Source organism: Callithrix jacchus, chromosome 2, assembly GCF_049354715.1.
Source record: "Callithrix jacchus isolate 240 chromosome 2, calJac240_pri, whole genome shotgun sequence".
Lineage (NCBI taxonomy): Eukaryota > Metazoa > Chordata > Mammalia > Primates > Cebidae > Callithrix > Callithrix jacchus.
Genome location: NC_133503.1, coordinates 139,469,431 through 139,492,482, shown reverse-complemented (window position 1 = coordinate 139,492,482; position 23,052 = coordinate 139,469,431). Strand labels below are relative to the sequence as shown.

General features: G+C 42.0%; 1 protein-coding gene across 1 annotated transcript; it reads left to right on the top strand.

Moving 5' to 3' along the window:
• The first annotated feature begins 16,705 nt into the window (after nt 1-16,705).
• CARTPT (CART prepropeptide) lies at nt 16,706-18,898 on the top strand. The gene is made up of 3 exons (XM_002806621.7): nt 16,706-16,883; nt 17,308-17,391; nt 17,958-18,898. Exons 1-3 carry the CDS (start codon nt 16,725-16,727, stop codon nt 18,063-18,065), a joined length of 351 nt encoding a protein of 116 aa, XP_002806667.2. The 5' UTR covers nt 16,706-16,724; the 3' UTR covers nt 18,066-18,898.
• Nucleotides 18,899-23,052: the final 4,154 nt, after the last annotated feature.

Sequence of the window (23,052 nt, the reverse complement as noted above, 5' to 3'; positions counted from 1 at the left end):
CTTTTAGAAGTACAGTGTTTTCAGGTTCAGGAAAAACGTGATGACTAAAGCTGAGTCCTGTTAATGTGTCAAAGCCAAGTCATCAGGTGTCCTGGGTGGCAGGAGGTCCTGGGTCTGGGCAATTGGAGTAGTATGAGTGGGTGACAGGGGCTTTGAGGCTTTCGTCCTCCTGCCCTGGTTTTCTTACCACTCCTCCAGGTCCTATTTTGGAGTAGAGCAGCAGCCTTGAGTACTATTTGCCCAGAGTGGCTAGTGATGAGGCCGTCAAGATGGTGGCAGCATGGCAGTGAATGGCAGTGGATGGTGGCTTTCAAGCTGTCACAAGAAGAATTGCAGAGCCACGTGGCAAAGGCCCAGGCTCTACCACTCAGAAGTTGTGTGGCTACCTAACTTTTTTGAGCTTTCATGTCCTCATCTGAAAATGAGAGAGTAATTCCCACTTCTCAATTTAAATGAGAAATGTTGGCTGGGTGTGGTGGCTCATGCCTGTAATCCTAGCACTGTGGGAGGCCAGGGCAGGAAGATCCCTTGAGCCCAGGAGGTTGAGACCAGCCTGTGGGCAACATTGGGAGGCCCTGTCTCTATTTTAAAGAATTACTTAAATGAGAAACGTCTGTGCTTTACTCAGTGCCTGGCTCAGAGTAAAGGCTTTGTTGGTAGTAACACGGGGTTCTGTTGTAATAACACACACAGTGGGGTTCTGATGGCAAAATCTATTGAGTCTCCCCAACGGCGCTAATGCATCTGTCCTTCAGGGCTGCTGTTCAATAAGCTGCTCCATGCTAGCCTAGAAATTAATTAAGTTTTTATCTCCCCTACCTCTTTAGTATAAATTATGAAAGAATTTTGTTTTTTTTTTTCATTTCTCTAATGTTATATATTTTAGAACTAACATTTCCCCAGTGGATGCAGCTCTAAAGGAATAAGCTCTCTGCCAGTAAGACCCAGGCTTAGTTCAGGGAAATGGTCCTTGAGATGAAATCAGTAGGTATTACCAACACCCATTTCAGCTCAATCTGTCTGATCCCCGGGAAAAGAGAACTCAGTCATTTCATTCTGGAGGTATCAAATCAGTATTTTCTGGACCTCAGGATGAAGCCCTTGCTGTGTGGTATTAAAGTCCTGAGCTTAGGTCATGTCTGAGGTCATCCAGCTGTCCTCTGTCACTGACTGCACTGTCAATAGCTCTGGTCACACTTGATGTCCTGGGTGACAGTGGAAAGTTTGTCCCAAGGCTGACTTGCTGCAGGCTTATGCAGGCGCCCCTGGGCAAAGGCCCAACAAACTTGCTCAGGAGTAAGGGGCTGGGAGTTTAAGATCTTAGAATAAAGCCCAAATCGTACCTCACAGGAGATGCTCTTGGGTAGGTTTGTGTCTCCCTCTGCAGAACCCAAGGTGTGCTCCTTCAGTGAGTATGTGTGTGAGAGGCTGCCCAGGAGGGGTGTGGGATGTGAGGGAGGGGAGAAAGAGCCTTTTACTTCCCTCCAGTCAGCTCTCCAAAGATTTTCCTGAAGAGGAAGGGAACCCAGGAGTGCAACTGCAAAGCAACCCTGAGATATGCTGGATGTGCCAGGGTCTATGGGGGCATCAGCCACCTGCTGTGTGATCAGGTGAGGGGTGGTTGGCTGCGGACAGCACAACCCTGGCATGCAGGGGAGGAGGTGACCAGGGGCACGCCTGCCCAGCAGGTTGACCTCTCACTCATTCCCTCATTCAGAACTTCTCACTTTGTGGGTGCTCTGTGCCTGTGCCTGGCCTTTGTTGACTTTACAGTCTAAGAAGGAAGATAAACATTTAACAATTAAACAAATACATCAGGCTGGGCACAGTGGCTCACTCCTGCAATCCCAGCACTTTGGGAGCCTGAGGTGAGCAGATAACTTGAGATCAGGAGTTTGAGACCAGCTTGGCCAACGTGGTGAAACCCTGTCTCTACTAAAAATACAAAAGTTAGTTGGGCATGGTGGCATGTGCTTTAGTCCCAGCTACTCAGGAGGCTGAGGCAGGAGAATTGCTTGAACACAGAAGACAGAGGCTGCAGTGAGCCGAGATCGTGCCACTATGCTCCAGCCTGGTCAACAAAGAGAGACTCTGTCTCAAAAAAACCAACCAACCAAGCAAACAAAACCCCCCAAAATACATCAATCACAGAGAGAAATAAGTGCTCTGAAGAAAACGGAGTTTTGTGATAAAGAATAACAAAGGGAAGGTATTTTTGAGCAGCTGGAGAAGGCCTCTTTGAGGTATATTAGAGCAAAAAACTTAGAAAATGAGGAGAAATCGTCTAGGAGTACATATGGGCCAAAGGGAATGGCATGAAATAAGACAAACCGAGGCCCACAGCCTGATAGATACTCAAAAAATGAGTGAAGGTGGAGAGGTTGGCAAGGGCTGGATCACCCGGGTCTTGTAGGCCTTGAAAGGAGTTAGGAATCAGCACTTGAAGGGATTTAAGCAGCGGAACCACAGGACTCAATGCATGTCTAAAAAAGGCCACTGTGGCTGCTGCTTTGCAGACTGAAACTTGAGGAGGCTAGAAGCACAGCTTCTGAGTTGAGTTTTCCTCTTATCATCTCACGCTGTCCTGTCATTATTTGTTGTCCCCCCCATCCCCGGCCTACCTCCCAACACACACCTAGGAGACTTGCCATTGCTAAAGGGCAGAGAAGTGTCTGCAGCCCTCCATCAGCAGCCTTCACGAACAAGGCAGTAATTTCTTGGTAATCAGCTAAGATGGACCTTCCTAGGGAGGAGGCGTAGGTCCTGAGGTTTTGAGTCTAAGTATAGTGTTCCTTAGAATGCCTGTTCTGAAGGGGACTTACCTGGGCATCAACATTCTTCGTTTAAAAATAATCAGTTTTTAAAAAATATTTTTGTTGTCTGCATAAATGTCTTCTTTTGAAAGTGTCTGCTCATATCCTTTGCCCACTTTTTGATGGGGTTGTTTGTTTTTTTTTTCTTGTAAATTTGATTAAGTTCTCTGTAGATTCTGGATAGTAGCCCTTTGTCAGATGGATAGATTGCAAAAGTTTTTTCCCATACTGTTGGTTGTCGGTTCACTCTATGCAAATCAACACCACATTGAGATATCACCTCATACCAGTTAGAATGACTACCATTAACAACAGATGCTGGAGAGGGTGTGGAGAAATAGGAACGCTTTTACACTGTTGGTAGGAGTGTAAATTAGTTCAACCATTGTGGAAGACAGTGTGATGATTCCTCAAGGATCTAGAAATAGAAATTCCATTTGACCCAGCAATCCCATTACTGGGTATATACCTAAAGGATTATAAATCATTCTATTATAAAGACACATGCACATGTATGTTTATTGTGGCATTGTTCACAATAGCCAAGACTTGGAACCAACCCAAATGCCCATCAATTATAGACTGGATAAAGAAAATGTGGCACATATACACCCTAGAATGCTATGCCACCCTAAAAAAGGATGAGCTTATGATCTTTTCAGGGACATAGATGAAATTGGAAACCATCATTCTCAGCAAACTGACAGAACAGAAAACCAAACACTGCATGTTCTCACTCATAAGTGGGAGTTAAACAATGAGAACACATGGACACAGGGAGGGAACATCACACACCGGGGCCTGGGGATGGGGGTCTAGGGGAGGAATGGCAGGGGGTAGGGTGTTGGGGCGGGATAGCATTAGGAGAAATACCTAATGTAGATGACGGGGTGATGGATGCAGCAAACCACCATCATGGCATGTGTATACCTATGTCACAAACCTGCACGATCTGCAAATGTACTCCTGAACTTAAAGTATAATAAAAAAAAAATCAGTTATAGTGTTACCTGCTCCACACTGGTACCAGGGACTCTGGTCAGAGATGCCTTGGTGAAGAGATAATAGAGCAGAGAAGTATTAATAAAGAGCAGTCTAACTCATGATGAGGTGTCATCCCCTCCAGCAAACCTGGTACACTATCTTAATACTGTGGGAGCTTGGGCAAAAGGCTGTGCATTGTTCAGCTTTTCCTCCTCAGCGCCTTAGGAAGGTGGTTGGAGAGAGAAATCACTGCATGTTTGGGGAATTAAACTGAATTGTAGACAGATGTCATGGAAGGTGGAGCACCCTGACTGCAGCTACTTTGTGGAATGCAAAACCCACCAAGATGAGATGGGAAATGTGATCTTGGAACTGGCTAGTGGGTGCTGGAGGCAAGATGGGGTTTTGTATAAAGAGTCTGGGAGAAAGTGCCTTGGGTGACAGTTCATCTCCTGGGTGACATTTGTGTATCTAAAGAGGATGGAAAGATGAGCAACGCACAGTCTCTTCTCTGAGGGTAATTAGATTAGGCGACCATAGCAGACTGCTAAGCTGTGGCATTCCCATTCCAGTGGGCCAAGTGGCAGGTGATATAGTGATGCTGTGATATGCTTGAGGTGTGTGGAAAGGTGGGCAGAATTCAGAGGGCAACAGGAATCATGACAGCCTTGGTACAACGCTAGCAGGAAGAAAGAGCTACGACTGAAGAAGGCATTTGTCACCTCTGTTCCGCACACATGGAATGACAGTGTAGTTGTCAGCTGTTGCAGATAAAAGGAAATTAGAATTACATTCTATATCTAGAAGGGCTCTCTAGCTGTAAGGGTTCTGAGAGGTTGTGATTAGATTACCAAGGGAAAAAAATGGTTGCTTTATGTGACTGGGAATTCGTGGGTTGCGTGCTGCGTGCCAGGAACTGTAGTCATTGTATCTGTCATTGTGACTTCATGGAGCAGGTATTTTTATGTCTGTTTTATGGATGCGAAATCTGAGGTTCATGGGTTTGTGATGGTTTACCCCGTGTCGTACAGTGGGTAAGTACTTGGTTTCAGTGCCTGCATTCTTTCTTCACCACACTTTCTAATTGATGATTTTAACAAAAAGCCTCGCCAATGATCTTTTGGGGGCTTAATCTTTCCCTTATGTATTTTTATTGCATTTCCCTCAGTGGCACATTTCCTGGGAAGCCTTGGTGAAGCTTCTTAGGGCCAGGGTCACCCATCTTGGTTATGGGGACATTCCCGTGTCTTCCCTGCAACCACAGTCTTGTTAAATGTCGATTGAAAACATGTTTGAATGAGACCTCCCCCTATTCCTGCCAGTTGATGGGGGCCAACGTTGAGCAGGTAGTGCAATCAAGTCCTGCAGATGGATGTGCTATTTCTTTCCTCATGAAAGAGATATTCAGGTTATCTGGAGACTTAGCATAGAAAAAGCTCTAGATGGTAACCAAGGTGGCTGTATTTTACATCTTCAAAGAGTTTAACTTTAAGTTAATTGTGTACTTTTTTTAATTGGGAATTTTTCACATAAAAAAGTAAGTCTTTATCTCCTTTTGAAAAACTAAAAGCCCCATCACTCTATTTCCTGGTATCCAGCACTCTTCATCCCTTACCTTGCTTGTAGAAATCTGAGTTTGTAACCCTTAAGCTAGAACAAAGCTAACTGACCCCAATGCCCAGCTGATGTTCTGTGCATAAATACCAATAGAGCCATACAGATCATTGAAAGTGTGAGATACTTCCTATCCCAGCTGGGGAGCTTTTAAACTCCCCTTACCTGGGCACTGCCCTGTACCAATTGAATCAGTATCTCTGAGGGTGGAGTTCATACTAGTATTACACTTTTTTAAAAAAGCTCCCCAAGTGGTTCTAATCTGCAGCCAAGTTAGGAAGCTCTGCTTTAGGGTTTTCCCACAAATAGCTCTCCAGCCTTGGGTCTCTTTGTCAGAGAAATGAGCTCCTAAATTCTTGTATGCAAAGTGGCTGTTTGCTCCCAGCACCTCTCAGGCAGCCCCATTCACCCTGTCCTGACTGACATGAAACTGGGTCTTTATAACTTTTACGTCTATACTTCCAGAGCTAAGCCATGTTTTTACAGAACTGTGGGTGGGGAAAGAGAGTAGATTAGGAATGAACTGCGAATGATTTCCTTTTTCCTTTGAAAGGCTTTGGACATCAAGACAATCATATGGCAAACCTTAAGCTTCCTAGGAAACAAGTAATGACATTTTGAAGTTCTTGCTCTTTTAGATGCAGCCTTGCTTCAGAAGTAAGAGACATAATAAAAAATAAAACAAACATGGCAGCTTTCTTCGAAGTCTTTTTCATCTCCTGAGGAGAAATTTCATGAGCAAGCACTGGGAGAGCTTGGTCTCTGTGGGTGTGCGACGGCCGCTGCAGGCAAAGCTGCAGTTACATCCATTCCAACCAACCGTGCTGCAGGGGGCTGGGCAAAGGCCATGTCCGTCAGTGATGTCTTCATGCAGGGCTACCCTGGTCAAGAGTGCAAATGACAGAAAATGACATTTGTGTCTGGGCAAAAAGCATCATAAACATTCACAGCTGTGGTTCCTCAGGGTCTTCCTTATCAGTCAGGCATGGTGAATTTTATGTCCACTCATGGTGAGCCCTTTGCGCTTCCATCAGCCAAAAGGCCTCCAGGGCTTCCTCTGTCTGCTCAGAGGGAAGATAATTGCTGGAGCATCGAGACAGGTCTCAGTCCAAAGTTCAAGGTTTTTGTCATAAAGTGGCCAGTCTCGTTTCACATTTGGAAAGTCAACGCTTGCACTTGGAGACTCAGCCTGACATTTATTTCCAGCTTCCCATGGAAAACAACTTTATTTTTCAAGAAGCAAGGAGGATCCTAACCACTAGAGAATTTCTTTGCAATGTTTAAAGATTTTTTTTTTTTTTAGAATTCAATTTATTTTCTCTTTTGCTCCTTCATTTTCTATCTCCTTTAAAAAATGATAAAATGGATAACAAAGTAGAGGGGTGATGTAAATTAAAAAAGCACTAGCTTTTCAGAGGATCTGGATCCAACCTCCTTTCTACTTATCTGGGGACCTGCTTACAGTTACTTAAATATCAGTTTTGTCACCTGCAAAACTGGGAGCAGAATATCTGCTTAAGGTGAAGGTAAATAAGTCTTTCATCAAGATTGGATTACTTACTACTTGGGGGGCTTATCTCTGTATGCCAGGCACTCTTGGGAAGCCCCTTGGAGTGTGTTCATGACCACTTAAATGAGAGGACAGTGGAAATCTCTGCTGAACTGATAATGACTTGACTTTACCCATTTATGCTGGCTTAGCTATGGAACTGTTCATGTTTTACAAGGGCTGGTCTTGAACTTCTGGGTTCAAGAGATCCTCTTGCCTCAGCATCCCAAAGAGCTAAGAATACAGGCGTGGATCAAGAATGTCATCTGATGAATTTAGGTTGAAGAGAGAAGAGGAGTGACGTTGACATTCTCGTCTGGTGCCTGGTAGCCCTGAACAAGCCTCGTCTTGGCCAGTCCCTTACCAAGAACACCTTTCCTTTCTTCTTTGCTCAAACAATTCCACCCTTTGAAGCCTAGTTCATTCCATGACCTATTTTTTCAGTTGCCCCAGCCTTAAGAGCTTGCCTTTTCTGCACTTTTAATTCACTTGTTGTCAGGATGATTTATTTAACAATTAAATTAGTAATTCATGTCTTAGCTTCTGTTTCAGTTGAATGCAGTTTGTCTCATATTGCTATTCAATTTTTCATTTATCTCTGTCTAGTGGAAATGGCGATGATCTGAATTTTAGTTTTGGCTTTGCTTCAAACTATGTATCCTAGAAAAGATATGTAATCTTTCTGGGCTTCATACAATTCCATAATTCTCTTTCTTATCTTACCATTCAAGCTGAGATTCTTACGTGATTCTTGTTGATTTGTTTGATTTTGTTGTCAGAGTCATTGTGGTAAGCAGTTTCTAACATGGCTCCCCATGATCCCTGCCTCCTGCTATTCACACTCTTGTGTAATCCCCTGCCCTTAAATGTGGGCTGGACTCAGTGAATTGAATATGATAAAAGTGATGGGATGTCAAGTCTATAATTAGTTTGGAAGAGACTGTGACTCCTGTTTTGTTAGTATCTTCTTTCATGCTTGCTCCAATGGAGAGGGCCACCTGAAAAGGAATTGAGAGTGGCTTCTGGTCAAGATTCAGCAAGTAACTTAGTTCAAAATCCTGTGAAGAACTGAGTCTTCCCAACAACCACTGAGTTATCATGGAACTGAATCTGAGCTTTGAGATGACTGAGCTCTCATTAACACCTTGTGATTATAGTCTGTGAGAAACCCAAGGCTGACACCTTGATTGTAGCCTCATGACAGATTTTAAAGCAGAGGACCCAGCTAAGCCATGCCTGAATTTCTGTCCACAGCCATGCCCACAGCAATGGTGAGACACTAAATGTGTGTTGTTTTAAGCCACTAAGTTTTGGAGAAATCTGTTATGCAGCAGTAGATAACTATCTATGAAATGTCTACCTGTGTTGATAAGATTAGGCTAAATTATGATGCAGTAACAAATGACCTAAAATCTCAGTAGCTTACATCCACAAGTTTATTCCTTACTCACACTGCATGTCCATTGAAGGTTGGTTGTAACTATGCTTAACATTTTCTTCCCTCCTGAACCCTCCAGAACTCAGGCTGCCAGAGCTGCCTCTATCTGGAACATTGCAAATCATCCTTGAAGAGAAAAAAGAGAGCAGGGCAAAGTATGCATCGGTTTTTACAGCTTCCCCATGGGAAGGTTACCTCATATGTCTACTTGTATTTCATTGGCCAGCACTAGCCACATGGTCACATATCAGCTTAACAGGGCCCAGAAGTATAATCCTCCTCTAAGAAGGGGCACTACATATCTGTGAACAGTGACACAGTGTAAATGGTACATGGTCAGAGGGAGTGGTAGCCATGCAGTGCCATGATTTACAGAAAAGAGAAGGAAGAGCTTACATCCACAAATGGATAGTATAGAAGGCCCAATGCTTGTATAAGAGAAAAGGCTGTGATTTAAGAGCTATCTTTTCTGGAGAAGAATGAAAAATTAAGGGTTATCTTTCCTAGAGAAGAGTGAAAAATTAATAGAATGTGAAATAGTAAGGGAAGTTGAAATTTTTTACCAATCCCATAATCTCCATTGTCACTTCCCTAAATCCCTCTCAACCAGTGAATTCTCTGTGACCAATGCAGCTTCAAGATGAGTGTCCCAGCACCCTTTGTCTGATTGGTTAGATTGCCTTCTCTAAGCTCTTAAACTTTTTCTGTATAGAAATATAAGCACCTCCCTTGTCTTTATGACTTTATGAACAAACCTGTTCATAAAGTTAAACTGTGTTTTCAAACAACTGTCTTGTAGCAGTCAATTAATGGGAGAGGAAACTTGACATATGACCCTGGGCAAGCCTGCCATCCTTTGGACTTCAGTCTTCTCAATGTCTCACTCTAATCTTAACTTCCTGAGTAATAAGCACAGTCCCTGTGGGCTTTCTGCCAATGTTGGAGGAGCTTAAGAAATGATTGCTAGCACTTCTACCTCAGAGCCCTTGCCAGGCTGGCTTTAGAGAAGCAGCTTCATGGGAAGTGTTGAGGTCTGAATGGTAATATATCTAGCTTGCGGAGAAGCTTGCAGCAGAAGTCGGACCCTGACTTAACTGATAAGCAGAGCCAACATGATGAATCTATTGCTAAAACCAGAACCAGATGAAACTTCTGCTGACACACAGCAGATAAATGTCAGGGCCAGAGATCCCCTAAAAAATAAAGGAGAGACTGATTGATGATCTTCCCATAAAATATACTTTTGCCCCCAGGCCCTGCCTCTCTGCAACATGCCAGATGGTATTCTGTTTTTCCTGAGGTTATAATTTATGTCAAAGGAAATAGACTTCACTTAGATGAGTTCTGAAGGAAACATAAAAGAGTCCCAGAATTGTGGTTTAAAAAGTGACCTAAGATGCCTTTAAAGACAAACTTCTGTCCAGCACAGGAATAATTTTCTTCAAGTCCATAATCTAAGCTATATAAAAAACACACTTGAAATTGGTGATCAGGGTCAAGATTTAAACTTTCCAGGATTCTTTAGGATCTGATCCTGCCCAAATTTCTTCCCCCTCATATTGCACCATAAAGTGTGAGGGGAAAGCATTGCAGTAGAAGTTTGTGGCAAGAGTGTGAAGACTATGCCTCTTCCAGTGACACAGCAAGTTTTGCATTTTGGAAAATTGTTCCATCTTGCAACTGAAATGCACTTAGTTGTCAGAGGAGCTGTTGAGAGAGGCCATAGTCTATACTTCACATCCTGCTTCTGAGACTGACTAGCTGTTGAAGAATTTATTCCTCTCTGACACATTTATTTTTCCTGATATGAGGATGATAATGGTGTTTCTAGACAGTAAATTGGCCGTGCTTGGTGAATCACAGATTATGTACTTTACTGAATGGTCATCTAGTTAGTGTCTACAGGTTATCTTTCATTTCATAGCAATTAATTTTCCCCTATACATCTGGGTATCAGGCACTATAATAAATACTGGGAATATAAGAGTGGTTAGATACATTCTCTGCCCTCCAGGATCTCCTTGTCTAGCAAGTGGGCTAGATATATGATCACAGGATGGAACACAGTAGATGTATTAATAAATACGTGTATAAAGGTCTATAGAAACAAAGACAAGGCAGATCTGGTGGTGCGATGGAGCCGTGGGTGAGGAAGACTTCAGAGAGAAGGTGTGTCAAAGTATGAGTTTTTTTGAACAGATGGTTCACAAAAGAAGATATTTATATATATATATAATTATATATAATATATAATATATAAATTATAATATAATATATAATATATACTATTTATATATAATATATATTATATATAATTATAAAAATTATTATATAATATATAATATATTATATATGATTATATAATCATATATAAGATATAAAATAATATATAATATATATAATTATGTATAATATATAATGTAATATAAATATAATATAATATAAATATATATATAATTTTTTCTATTCTTTGTCCCTCTAGAGTAAAAGAAGATACATTAATGGCCAGTAAACATATGAAAAGATGCTCAACATTATTAGTCATCATATAAATGCAAAATAAAACCACAAAGACATACCATTTTACACTCACTTGATTAGGTAAAATTATAGACCAATCATACCAATGTTGGCAAAGACATAGAACTCCCATAGCTTACTGGTGGAAATATAAAAGGATGCAATGTCTTTGACAGTTTGTTAAAAAATTGCACATACATCTACCAAAGGAACTAACCATCTCACTCCTAAGCACTTAAGTGAGTACATTCGTTCATACAAAAACTTGCACATAAACGTTCACAGCAGCTTTATTTGTTATATCAAAAGCGGAAACAACTCCAATGTCCATCAACAGATGAATGGATAAACAACTGTGATATATTCACACAAAAGAATGCTGCTTAGCTGTAATCCCAGCACTTTGGGAGGCTGAGGCGGGAGGATCACGAGGTCAAGAGATCGAGACCATCCTGGTCAACATGGTGAAAAATGTTGACGGTCTCTACTAAAAATATAAAAAAAAATTAGCTGGGCATGGTGGTGTGTGCCTGTAATCCCAGCTACTCAGGAGGCTGAGGCAGGAGAATTGCCTGAACCCAGGAGGCGGAGGTTGCGGTGAGCCGAGATCGCGCCATTGCACTCCAGCCTGGGTAGCAAGAGCAAAACTCTGTCTCAAAAAAAAAAAAAAAAAAAAAAAAAAAAAAAGAATGCTGCTTAGCTATGGAAAGAAATGGATCATTGATACACACAACAACATGTTTGAGTCTCACAATAATTATGCTGAGTGAAAGAAGCCAGACAAAAAGAATGTGTATTGTATGACTTCAGTTATCCAAAATGCTAGAGAATGCAAACGAATCTGTGATGATACAAAAGTGAGTCAGTGGTTGCCTGGGGACAGGATGGAGGAAAGATGGATTACCAAGGGGCAGAAGGAAACTTCTGAAGGTGACTGAAATTTTTATCTTTATTGTAGTGATGGTTTCACCATGTATATATGTGTTAGACAAAAACTAAGGTGACTGCAGTAATCTCTGCCCCTTTATTCACCCTGTTGTGTGATTGCTTTTCCTTGAGTATGGATGGGAACTGTGAATTGCTTCTAACCAATACAATATAGCAAAAGCGACTGACTGTTACTTCTGCAACTACATTACATTATGTAAAGCTCCATCTTTTCTTTGTTATTACACTTTAAGTTCTGGGATACATGTGCAGAATGTGCAGCTTTGTTATATAGGTATACATGTGCCATGGTGGTTTTCTGCACCTATCAACCCTGCCATCTACATTAGGTATTTCTCCTAATGCTATCCCTCCCCTACCCCCCATCCCCCATCAGGCCCCTGTGTGTGATGTTCCCCTCCCTATGTCCATGTGTTCTCATTGTTTAACTCCCCCTTATAAGTGAGAACATGCGGTGTTTGGTTTTCTGTTCCTGTGTTAGTTTGCTGGGGATGATGGTTTCCAGCTTCATCCATGTCCCTGCAAAGGACATGAACTAATCCTTTCTTAAGGCTGCAGAGTATTCCAAGGTGTATATGTGCCACATTTTCTTTATCCAGTCTATACTTGATGGGCATTTGGGTTGGTTCCAAGTCTTTGCTATTGTCAACATTGCCACAGTAAACATACATGTGCATGTGTCTTTATAATAGAATAATTTATAATCCTTTGGGTGTATGCCCACCAATGGGATTGCTGGGTCTAATAATATTTCTATTTCTAGATCCTTGAGGAATCGCCACACTGTCTTTCACAATGGTTGAACTAATTTACATAAAGCTCCATCTTAGCAGACTGCGCTTAGAGACTTACCATTTGTCCTTAATGAAGTGGCCATGTTGAGGGAACCCAGATGGTAAAGAACAAAGGGTGGCCTCTAAAAACTGTGGGTTGCCTCTTAAAAACCTGAGGGTGGCCTGCAGCCAACAGCTAGCAAGAGGTGGGGGCCTTGAATCATATATCCACAAGGAAATAAAATCTGCTGATAGGAAGCATGAGTTTTTTACATGTTCAAGGTATGGTAAGGACATTTGAGGAATAGAAATGGGCATGAACAAAGGCAGAGGCATGTGTAGTCATTAATGCTGTTTCACAATATTTGCATTCTAGGCACTTGGTAACACTGTAATTCTTAGTTCTTTTTACTTTGGTGGAGCCATGTGATTAGTTCAGGCTAATGAGTTGGAAGCCAAAGTGAAGTATCACTTATGAGCCAAAGCTTTAAGTTGTTCATTGAAGACTCTTTTTTTCCCCTTTGGAACAAAATTAACCACTTCAGAGATGGTGGATGATCTGTCAGTCCAGGTCCCTGAGTGACCACGATGAACAGAATACTCCACCAATTCTTGGTGCTCATGGGACACAAGTGAGAAATATGGCTGTGTATTTTTTTTAAGTCACCAAGATTTGGAAGCTTTTTGTTATAGCAGTGTAACCTAGTCTATTGTTCTAATTCAGTGCAAAATTAAGAAATAAGGATGATGTACCTACAAAGTAAAATATATCTGATGGGACTGGTTGGGAGTAGAGAAAAATGAGATTAGAAATATGGCCAGAACCATATTATAAGGAATTTTGATACCATGCTGAGAAGTTGACTTTAACCTATAGACAATGAATAATCATTGAATGATTCAAAATTACTCTCTATTACGTCATATGGTTAATCTCTTGGATATTCTAGTCAGCTGTTTTAGTGTTAGTGTTACACTTTCCATAAGGTTAGGATATTTTGATCCAGAACAGTTAGAGGAGAAGATGGGGTTGGTGGTGGCATGGGAAGTGTGGGTTAGCCATTCACTCCTGCTGCACTCCAGCAAGGTGTGCTGTGCTGGGATCCAGGGAAATGTTTCCTTGTCCTAGGAAACAGTCTATCTCTTGATCAGTGCTACCTCCCCATATCTGAAAAGTGGCCCTTCAAGCATGAGTAAGAAGAGGTTTTTAAAATGTTCTACTCAGATAGCTCTATGTTGTAAGTAGATCTTACTGGCGGTAGTGTCTTGGCTCTCTGCTTATGAGATTTCTCTGCTTGGGCTAATTCAAAGAGAAGGACTGGAGGCCTACTCTATCTCCGAAAAGATGGTTAAGAGAGATTTGTCCACATTAAATCTCCAAAGACACATCCTGGCCACTGCTTGTCTTTCATGAGGTGACCTGCCTCCCTTTTCTATATCTGAGGTGAGAAGTAGTAATTGAATTCCATCATGATTTTACTTGCTTGGGGCATCAAAGATGAGCTTTTTCCCCCTAATGGAGTCATTACAAAGTAGTAAGAATATACAAATTCTCCTAACAGGGCATAATATGAAGACATTTCATGCTCTTTTTTTTTTTTTTTTTTTTTTTTAGCTTTAACTTATGTAAGTTGTCTTTGGGAAGAAGATAGCCTAAAATTTACTATACCATGCTTCCTAAAGACAGTTTATAAAGTCATTCTGTTCAATATGAAAAAAGAATGTGGCATGTAAGTGACAAAAATGCCCCTGGCTTGCTTCACAGGTTTGTCCAAGAGTCCTTTCCTTAAGCCCTTGACTAAGTGTGGCACCCTCCTTATAAGAAAATGATAGCACCAACTAAAGTTCAGCAAGACTTAAACTTTGGGATTATTTTTCCAATAGAAGTAGCACAAAGGGAAAGCTATTACTTGTGTCTGGGTAGAACAAAATTGGAGAGAAAGTACTGGATTGGCAATATCTACATCCTTCAGGAAGGATGGGCTAAAATCTTATTTGAGATTAATTTTTCTTTTGAAACTCAGAATAGATTAAAGATCACTGGAGATCACTGGAGACAGTTTTTGCAGTGAGTGCCAATATGTCTCTGTAAGGTTTTAGCAGTAAAATGTGCTGCCACTGAAGTTTTGTTGTGCAGAATCAAAAGGTATGCATGGAAGACAGGGCTGAGGGAGGTGTTAGATGCATTTTCAGGTTGGAGTTACCCCACAGCAAAATATTTAATGCTGTTAATATGTGTGCCATTCATTAGAAGAGATATCACTCTTTGAATTGCTTCCCAGTGTGTATTTGAGTACCAATTAAATACTTGATAGCTGATGTAACCAGATACATATTGTATATTAACTATCTTAATGACTCACATCATCTGCTAAGCAATAAATTTGTGGAAGAAAAAAATTGGTAGACGCTTGGGATTGAGTAGTCATAGACATTTACACTGAGATTTAAATGACAGAAGTAGTGAGCCATTTGGAAATATAGGACCTTTGCAGGTGAGGTGAGTGCAAAGGCATTAAAGTAGAAATGAGATTGGTCTGCTAGAGGACCAGAAAGAAAGCTATGTGAGGCTGGAGTGAAGGAGTCTGAGGCAAAGTTGTAGAACATGAGATAGATAGGGATGCAGATCATAGAATGCTCTGCAAGTCAGGATGAGGAATTTAGATTCAGTGCTTAGAAAGATTAGAAGTCATTAGTGTATTTTAAGGGGGAAAAATACTCTGGCTGGTGGTGAACTATGGATTAGAGGAAGGCAAGAGAAGACGGAGTGGGGATTAAGTGGTAGACATTACACTGGCTGGGGCAGCTGTCCAGGACTGGGTTGTAGTAACGGGGATGGAGAAGAGTGGATGAATTTAGGAGCAGTTGAGGGAAAGAGGGTGTGGTGAAGAAAGCCAGGTGAGCAAGCAGGTGGGGTTGGTCTCTAGGTCTAAGTGGAAAGCATTGCTTCTCCTACACAAACTTTCATGTGCATTTAGGCTGTAAGGACCTCAACCTTTACAAAAGCCACAGTGTTCTCACAAGTTGCTGGGGATGCAGGTCACCATTGACTTCTGATCTCTGGAGATATTTTCACAATCAGGGAGCTGCCTTTCTTTTCACTCTTTTACTCTGTTTCTAGACAGGCTTCTCGGATACCAGGGATGGGTGCTGGGTAGGGGGGTTCTGGGGATGGTTAAATTTGCCTGAATAGCCTCCAAGTTCAAAAAGGAGGGACAGGGAACCTTAGTTAAGAACCAGGAGTTTGACATACCTTATCTCTCATTTCATCCTACTGATGACTTTGTGAAGTACATCTTTTAAATCCTAATTCTACAAAAGAGAAAGCTGAGGCTTGGAGAGGTTCTTCATTTTGCTGAAAGTCATGCAACTTGTACGTGGTGTAGCCAGGACGGGAACCAGAGCCTGGTTCTCTGCACTTCCGACACCACTGCTGAATCGGGATTTGTCTGTTTTCCTTCTCTTCTATTAACTATTATCACACAGTTTCCGTCAAAGAATCCATCGTGGGGAGGGCCACTATTTCTCTTTCTTTTGTGTACTATATTTGCCTCCCCTATCCCACAGAGTAAGGTGTTCAGCACGCCTGGCTGTCCGGAGGCAACACCCCTTTCTCGCCACCACACTTGGGGTTGGGGTACCTGAAGGAAGGGCTGGCGAGGTGGATGGTGCAGCTGCCACCGCTGTTAGGTGATGGGAAGCGACTCTCCTGCCTGTGCATTGTCCCGAAGGCATTTTCCATTTCTTAGGTCCCTTCCGCTCCCCATCCCTCACCTCTAGCACCTTAGCTTCAGCTCAGGCCCCTCGGGGAGCGTCCTTCGCCTCGGGGCTGACAGCATTTGGGGCGCGGGGTCCTGTTCTCTGCGCTGTAACCCATCTGTGCGCAGAGCCTCATTCCCAAGCGCCTGGAGCCCGGCGGGCATTGACGTCAAGCGCCGGCGGTGCGCTGCCTACAGACGGTTGACCCGGGCCCTCCTCCACATCCCCTTCCTTCTTCACTCCCTCCCTCTTTCCTGCACGGGGGCTCCGGCTCACTATAAAAGGTGGGAGCGCGGGGTGTCTCAGCGACGACGAGTTTCAGAACCATGGAGAGCTCCCGCGTGCGGCTGCTGCCCCTCCTGGGCGTCTCCCTGCTGCTGCTGCTACCTCTGCTGGGTACCCGTGCCCAGGAGGACGCCGAGCTCCAGCCCCGAGCCCTGGACATCTACTCTGCCGTGGAGGATGCCTCCCATGAGAAGGAGTTGGTCGGTATTCCCCTCACTCCCGACCCCTTTGAGCTGCCGCGCTGTCCCTTCCTTTGCACGCCTCCCTCCTCCTCCCATCCCGACTCCTATTCCCAGAGTCAGGGCGCTGGGAGCTGAGCGCAAAGCCCGGGCACCCGTTGCGATCCGAAGACCGTCTCGAGCCCAAGGGCTCCAGGCAGTCTGTTGAGCGAATCCCTCATCCCCGCCCTTCTGAGCAGCAGGAGCCTCAGAGGCTCGGAGACCCGCGGTCAGTACCTGGGACAGCACCCGCTAAGTTTCCACCCCTCCACCGTTCCCTTGTCCGCTGAGTCCCACCGCAGAGTGCGTGTGGGTCCCGGGCTCCTTAAAACTAGGGCTGGAAGAGCACCTGGGCTGGGCTTGCAGCCAAGGCGGCAACTTTGGGCTCCGGGGCGGTGTGTTGTAGATCGAAGCGCTGCAGGAAGTCTTGAAGAAGCTCAAGAGTAAACGTATTCCCATCTATGAGAAGAAGTATGGCCAAGTCCCCATGGTAAGGTTTGTGGTTACTCCCTTTCTGTGTTTTTTCGAGAGAAAGTACACCTCCATGAATCGTACTCACGATCTTCTTTGTACGATGTGAATACATAACTGAGGTAACGAGTTTGCAGGATTTGGTGGGCTCTTTCTTTCTTCCTGGGTGAGGAAATGGGAAAGCAGGAACAGGGGTTGTAAGAAAATGTAGGTCTATTGTTTGTTTCTCAGAAGAAAGGTCTGATTGATTTTTTTACCCTTTGAATGGGCAAGAAAAGGAGCCAGGAAATGTGATGTTTCCCCTCCCCCGCCCCCAACCCTCGCCACCTAAAGGTGGAAGAAACTAGAATAAAACTAGGAAGAAATTAGGATTAAATAATGTAAGTTTCTTTAAAAAATGTAGTCTCACTGAAGTCATAAGCACAAGATTCCCTGTTTCATACCTGACTGTACTTAGACCTCCTCTGATGGTGATGGAGTCCAATTGGGCCTTTCATGAGACAGAATTTGCTTTGACTGTGAGATTTGCCTGTCGGGAGCCTGGGTTTGTTCATACTCGATGACCACACATTGTGTTGTTTGCAGTGCGACGCCGGCGAGCAGTGTGCAGTGAGGAAAGGGGCAAGGATCGGAAAGCTATGTGACTGTCCCCGAGGGACCTCCTGCAATTCCTTCCTCCTGAAGTGCTTATGAAGGGGTGTCCATCCTCCTCCATACATCCCCATCCCTCTACTTTCCCCAGACGACCACATCTTCATCGCTGGAGTTTGGCTTTAGTAACAGATAAAGTTTTCATTTTCCTCTGAAGGGAAGGGGCTCTTTTCCTGCTGTTTCAAAAATAAAATAACACATTAGATATTACTGTGTGAAGGACAATTCCTTGTATGGTATTGTGTTGATATGTGTGTGAAGTATTCTTATTTTATTTGTCTGACAAACTCTTGTGTACCTTTGTGTAAAGAAGAGAAGCTTTGCTTTGAAAATTGTATTTTTGTATGTGGCATGGCAGAATGAAAATTAGGTCTAGCTAATGTTAGTAGATGATATTACAATCTGAAAAATAAATCACCCTAAGTAACAAAAATTGAAGCATGTACAAATTATACATAATAAAGTGTTTTTAATAATAGCCCATAGTACATTGTTGTATCCATGTAAGTAATTTAAGTGGGAATGGTGAGATTAATCATGCTGTTGTTTTCAATGAGAAATATTTTTAAAATAGCAGTCTATAGGGAGAGTGGCACCTTAGCTTCAAGGATTTTTAATCGTTAGTTAGGAGTTTGCCAAGCCAGTTTTGGTATACTCTATTTTTCTTTGATTACAGCGATGTGGGCTGTGTGTGTGTGTGTGTGTGTGTGTGAGAGAGAGAGAGAGAGAGAGAGAGAGAGAGATGAAATGATTGGAGTTGAGGTGATATGATTTTGTTTATTCACACCTTTAGCCAGATCCTTCACTTTAAACAGTGAGATCAATAAAATGTAAACTATTTCATGTTTTCATCACATTAAAAGCAATTTGAAAAATCAGAACTTTTGTTTTGACAACTCCGTTATTAGAAAACATGCATTGATTTAAAGATATGGGCTGTTTAGGGGTTCTTATTTGTCTAAAGGCTCTTAGGTTATGAGACCCATTCATCCCCATGAGTAAATTCATGCTCTTGAAAAATTCTCTGTACTAGGAAAAACAGACATTTCAGAAAATAATTTTGAGGGGAGCAAGTAAAAATTGGGAGAGGTGAGAATTCAACTTAAGAAATTAAAACATTAAATCTAAAGTTAAGCAGCCTTTAAATGTGTTTGAGTGCTTATCTGAGGTCACCTTTCCAAGGGTTTAAACTAGACTAAACAACATGTAAGCAGCAGCATCATGAGAAAAACAAAATGTCGACAGCTTCCTAATCCAAACTCAAGAAGCACTTGCATAATAGCAGAATTTCAAAATGCAGCCCCTCCCCAGATTCATAGGGAGTTTTCTGATAGAAGATATTCTTATACATAGTTACCATTTGTGGTGTTTTTATTACTATTAGCATACCTAATCTTGCAAGATAGATATTGTTACTATTTCTCAGAGTAGAAAACAGAGGGCAAGAGACATTATAGAATTTGCTCACATTATACAATCCTAAATACTAATTTCAGCTTTAATCTCTTTGGCTCCAAAGATTTGTCCTTTTTCTCCACTCACTTCACGCAATCAACAGACTGGGCTTCGAATTCCCCAGAAAGCACATCTTTCCTTTAATAAAAATTGCTCACTGAGGCCCAAGGTATATATTTTTGGGGCTGCACTTCCATTCGAATTCTACTATACAAGCCTACATGTGATTAGAACGTGGTAGTTTTTTGTTTTGTTTTGTTTTTTGAGACATGTCTCACTTTGTCACCCAGGCTGAAGTGCAGTGGCACGATTACAGCTCACTGCAGCTTCGATCTCCCAGGCTCAAATGATCCTCCCACCTCAGCCTTCTAATTAGCTGGGACTGCAAGCATGCACCACCATGCCTGGCTAACTTTTGTATTTCTAGTAGAGATGGAGCTTTGCCATGTTGCCCAGGCTGATCTCAAACTCCTGGGCTCAAGTGATCTGCCCTCCTTGGCCTCTGAAAGTGCTGGGATTACAGATGTGACCTACCGTGCCCAGGCAGAATGTAGTATGTTTTAATCTTTAATAATTGCAAGTAGTTATTTAGTAGTTTTACAGTCTGCTACTTTTCCAGAAATCATTTCAGTCAGGATATTCTTGAGCCCCTTAACTATTCCTATCTGGAGTGCAGTTGTGCAATCACTGCGTACTCAAATTCCTGGCCATAAGGAATCCTCCCGATTCAGCTCTCAAGTAGCTAGTGTGCGCACAACCACACTTGGCTGATTAAAAAAAATTTTTTTTTTGTAGAGATAGGGTCTTGCTTGATTACCCAGGTTAGGTCTTGACCTTCTAGGCTCAAGCAATCCTTTTGCCTCCGCCTTCAAAAGCACTGAGATTATAGGTGTGAGCCACCACGCCTGGCCAGAACTGCTTTCCCTTTTAGCCTGGTGTGTTTGCCCAAAAGCAAGAGATGCTGGAAGAATTTGGAGTTCAAAGAAAGGAATACGAACTTGGTTCTAAGCCTTTTTAGCTTGTTCCCCTCACACCTACCTGTACTCTGTCATCCCTCCTTTCTTGTTTAGTAAGACTAAGGGATATGGACAAGTGGCTATGGGAAATTGGCAATGGGGAATCTGTGGGCTCTGTATGAAGAGCATTTCCCCAAAATTTTGTCTGGGGGCCCAGATTTTAAGTTAATGGTGCTAACACGTTCTGCACTAATAATAGCAGCACTTAATCTTCAGTGGCTTGTTGAAAGTAACTTTGCCTTTCTATTTGATCAATATTAGAGTGATCAGCCTTGGTGAGTGTTGGGGTGGAAGATCAGGGCTAGAGTCCAAGGTTCTGTCCTGTCATACAGCCATAGCTGCTGATCCCATGGGGTGAGCGGTTCATACATTCCATAACCCAAGGGCCAGGTTCCTTTCTCAGTGGTTAATGTCTAATCCCTCTATATCCTCCACATTGCTTAGCATGCAAGAGGCAGTGGAAAACCACACACCTGCTTCTGCACTTGTCCCAATCGTGAGTCCCTGCGCCCCCTTAAATGATGTTGTAGATGGGCTATATGTGCTGCCTGGTCATTCACCTTGTCTGCTTGATAGTGGTACAGTTTACTGGTAGATTTTATAATGACTTTATAATGCATGTAATGAACTCTAATTAGTTATGACAATTTTTGTAACATATTTTTGGCTTTGATTTCTGTGTATATATACTGGAACTTTTAAATCTGTGCTCCTAAGAAATATTGATTTGTAATTTTCTTTTCTTACAGTGTCATCATTGCTTAGTTTTGGTATGAGACCGCAACAGCATCAAAAAATGAGTTGGGAAGTCTGTTTTCTCCTTCCCTTTCCTTGTCTTTTGAAACAGTTTGTAAAGAGAGATTATCTGCAACTATTTGGTTAAATTCTTTTGTGGGTGGAAGACTTTGATTACTGACTCAATTTCTTTAATGATTTTTAAATGACCTTAGAACTATGACTGGGCACAGATGAGACATGAGAGATTTGCACACTTCAGTTGGACTTAATTTAAATCTAGTTAGGAAGGATGTTAAAAAGATCTAAGAATAGAATAAGGAAGAACTAAGGTTTTGAATTTATAAATTGAAGAATAACTTTAAAATCCAAGATAGCACTTGATTAATCTTTGCTGTGCTTAAAAACTACTCTCAGAGATACAAAACCAACCAAACAAACCACTCACATAGATAACTACTGTTTTTTTTCTGTGTTCCTGAGCCCATCCTAAAGATTCTATATTTTTCTTGAAAATTGTCTTTTTCATCTAAGTTATGAAATTAATTGGCATTGGATTCAAATCTATTCTGTAAGTATAATTTTGTCTCACGTTTGTTTCTAACATTGCTTAAATACTCTTTTTGGGAGGATTTGTATATTTATTGGTCATTTTTTTGGTGTTATTAATCCTCTATAGTTGCTTTGTTTTCTAACTTATTGATTTCTGGTATTATCTTTGTTTCTTTTTTTCTATTTTCTTTGGCTTTACTTCCTGAAAATTAATTTATTCCCAATATTCTAGAATCTTAACATATATTTTTAAAGTTGTAAATTTGCTTTGAAGTAGCAATTCTTTAGTGTAGTGTTGCGATTATAGCTTACTGTAGCCTCAAACTCCTAGACTCAAGTGATCCTCCTGCCTTAGCCTCCAGATTAGCTAGAACTATGGGTGCACATCACCATACCTGGCTAATTTTTAATTTTTTGGTAGAGATTGGGTTTCACTATGTTGCCCAGCCTGGTTTTGAACTCCTGGCCTCAAGCAATCCTCCTGGCTTGGCCTCCCAAATTTCTGGGATTAGTGGTGTGAGTCACTGCACCTGGCCTTGAAGTATCACTGTTGATGTGTATTAGGATAAGTAATACTAGCCATTGTGAGAAATTACTCCAATATCAGACCCAAATCAGATCCTGACACTGGGTTGTGGGGCTTCCTCATGTGAATCTCCTCCAACAACGACTGAGAGGGTCTAGATTTCTTCTTTTGGGATGCATATATATAACAGGTATATATATGTGTGTGTGTGTGTATATATATATATATATATTTTAATTTACTTTTATTTTTTTGAGACAGAGTCTCATTCTGTTGCTCAGGCCGGAGTGCTGTGGCATGATCTTGGCTCACTGCAACCTCTGCCTCCCAGGTTCAAGCTATTCTCCTGCCTTAGCCGCCGTAGTAGCTGGGATTACAGGTGCCTGCCACCACATTTGGTTAATTTTTGTATTTTTAGTAGAGACAGGATTTTATCATGTTGGCCAGGCGTGTCTTGAACTCCTGACCTCAGGTGATCTGCCTGCTTTGGCCTCCCAAAGTGCTTGGATTACAGGTGTGAGCCACCGCACCTGGCCTGGGATACTTTTATGTTAAAAAGGCTGGCTATTCCTTCTCCCAACTCATGACATCTTTATTTGGATGTGTAGTAGGAGTCTTTAAGTTGAGACTTCCTTCTGCTTTCTAGTCTCTTTTAAAATAATCTGATATTTCAGATCCAGATTTTTAATATTTAAATTTTTATATACTTCACTTTAGAAGTGATTTATTAATATTTGCATTAAGC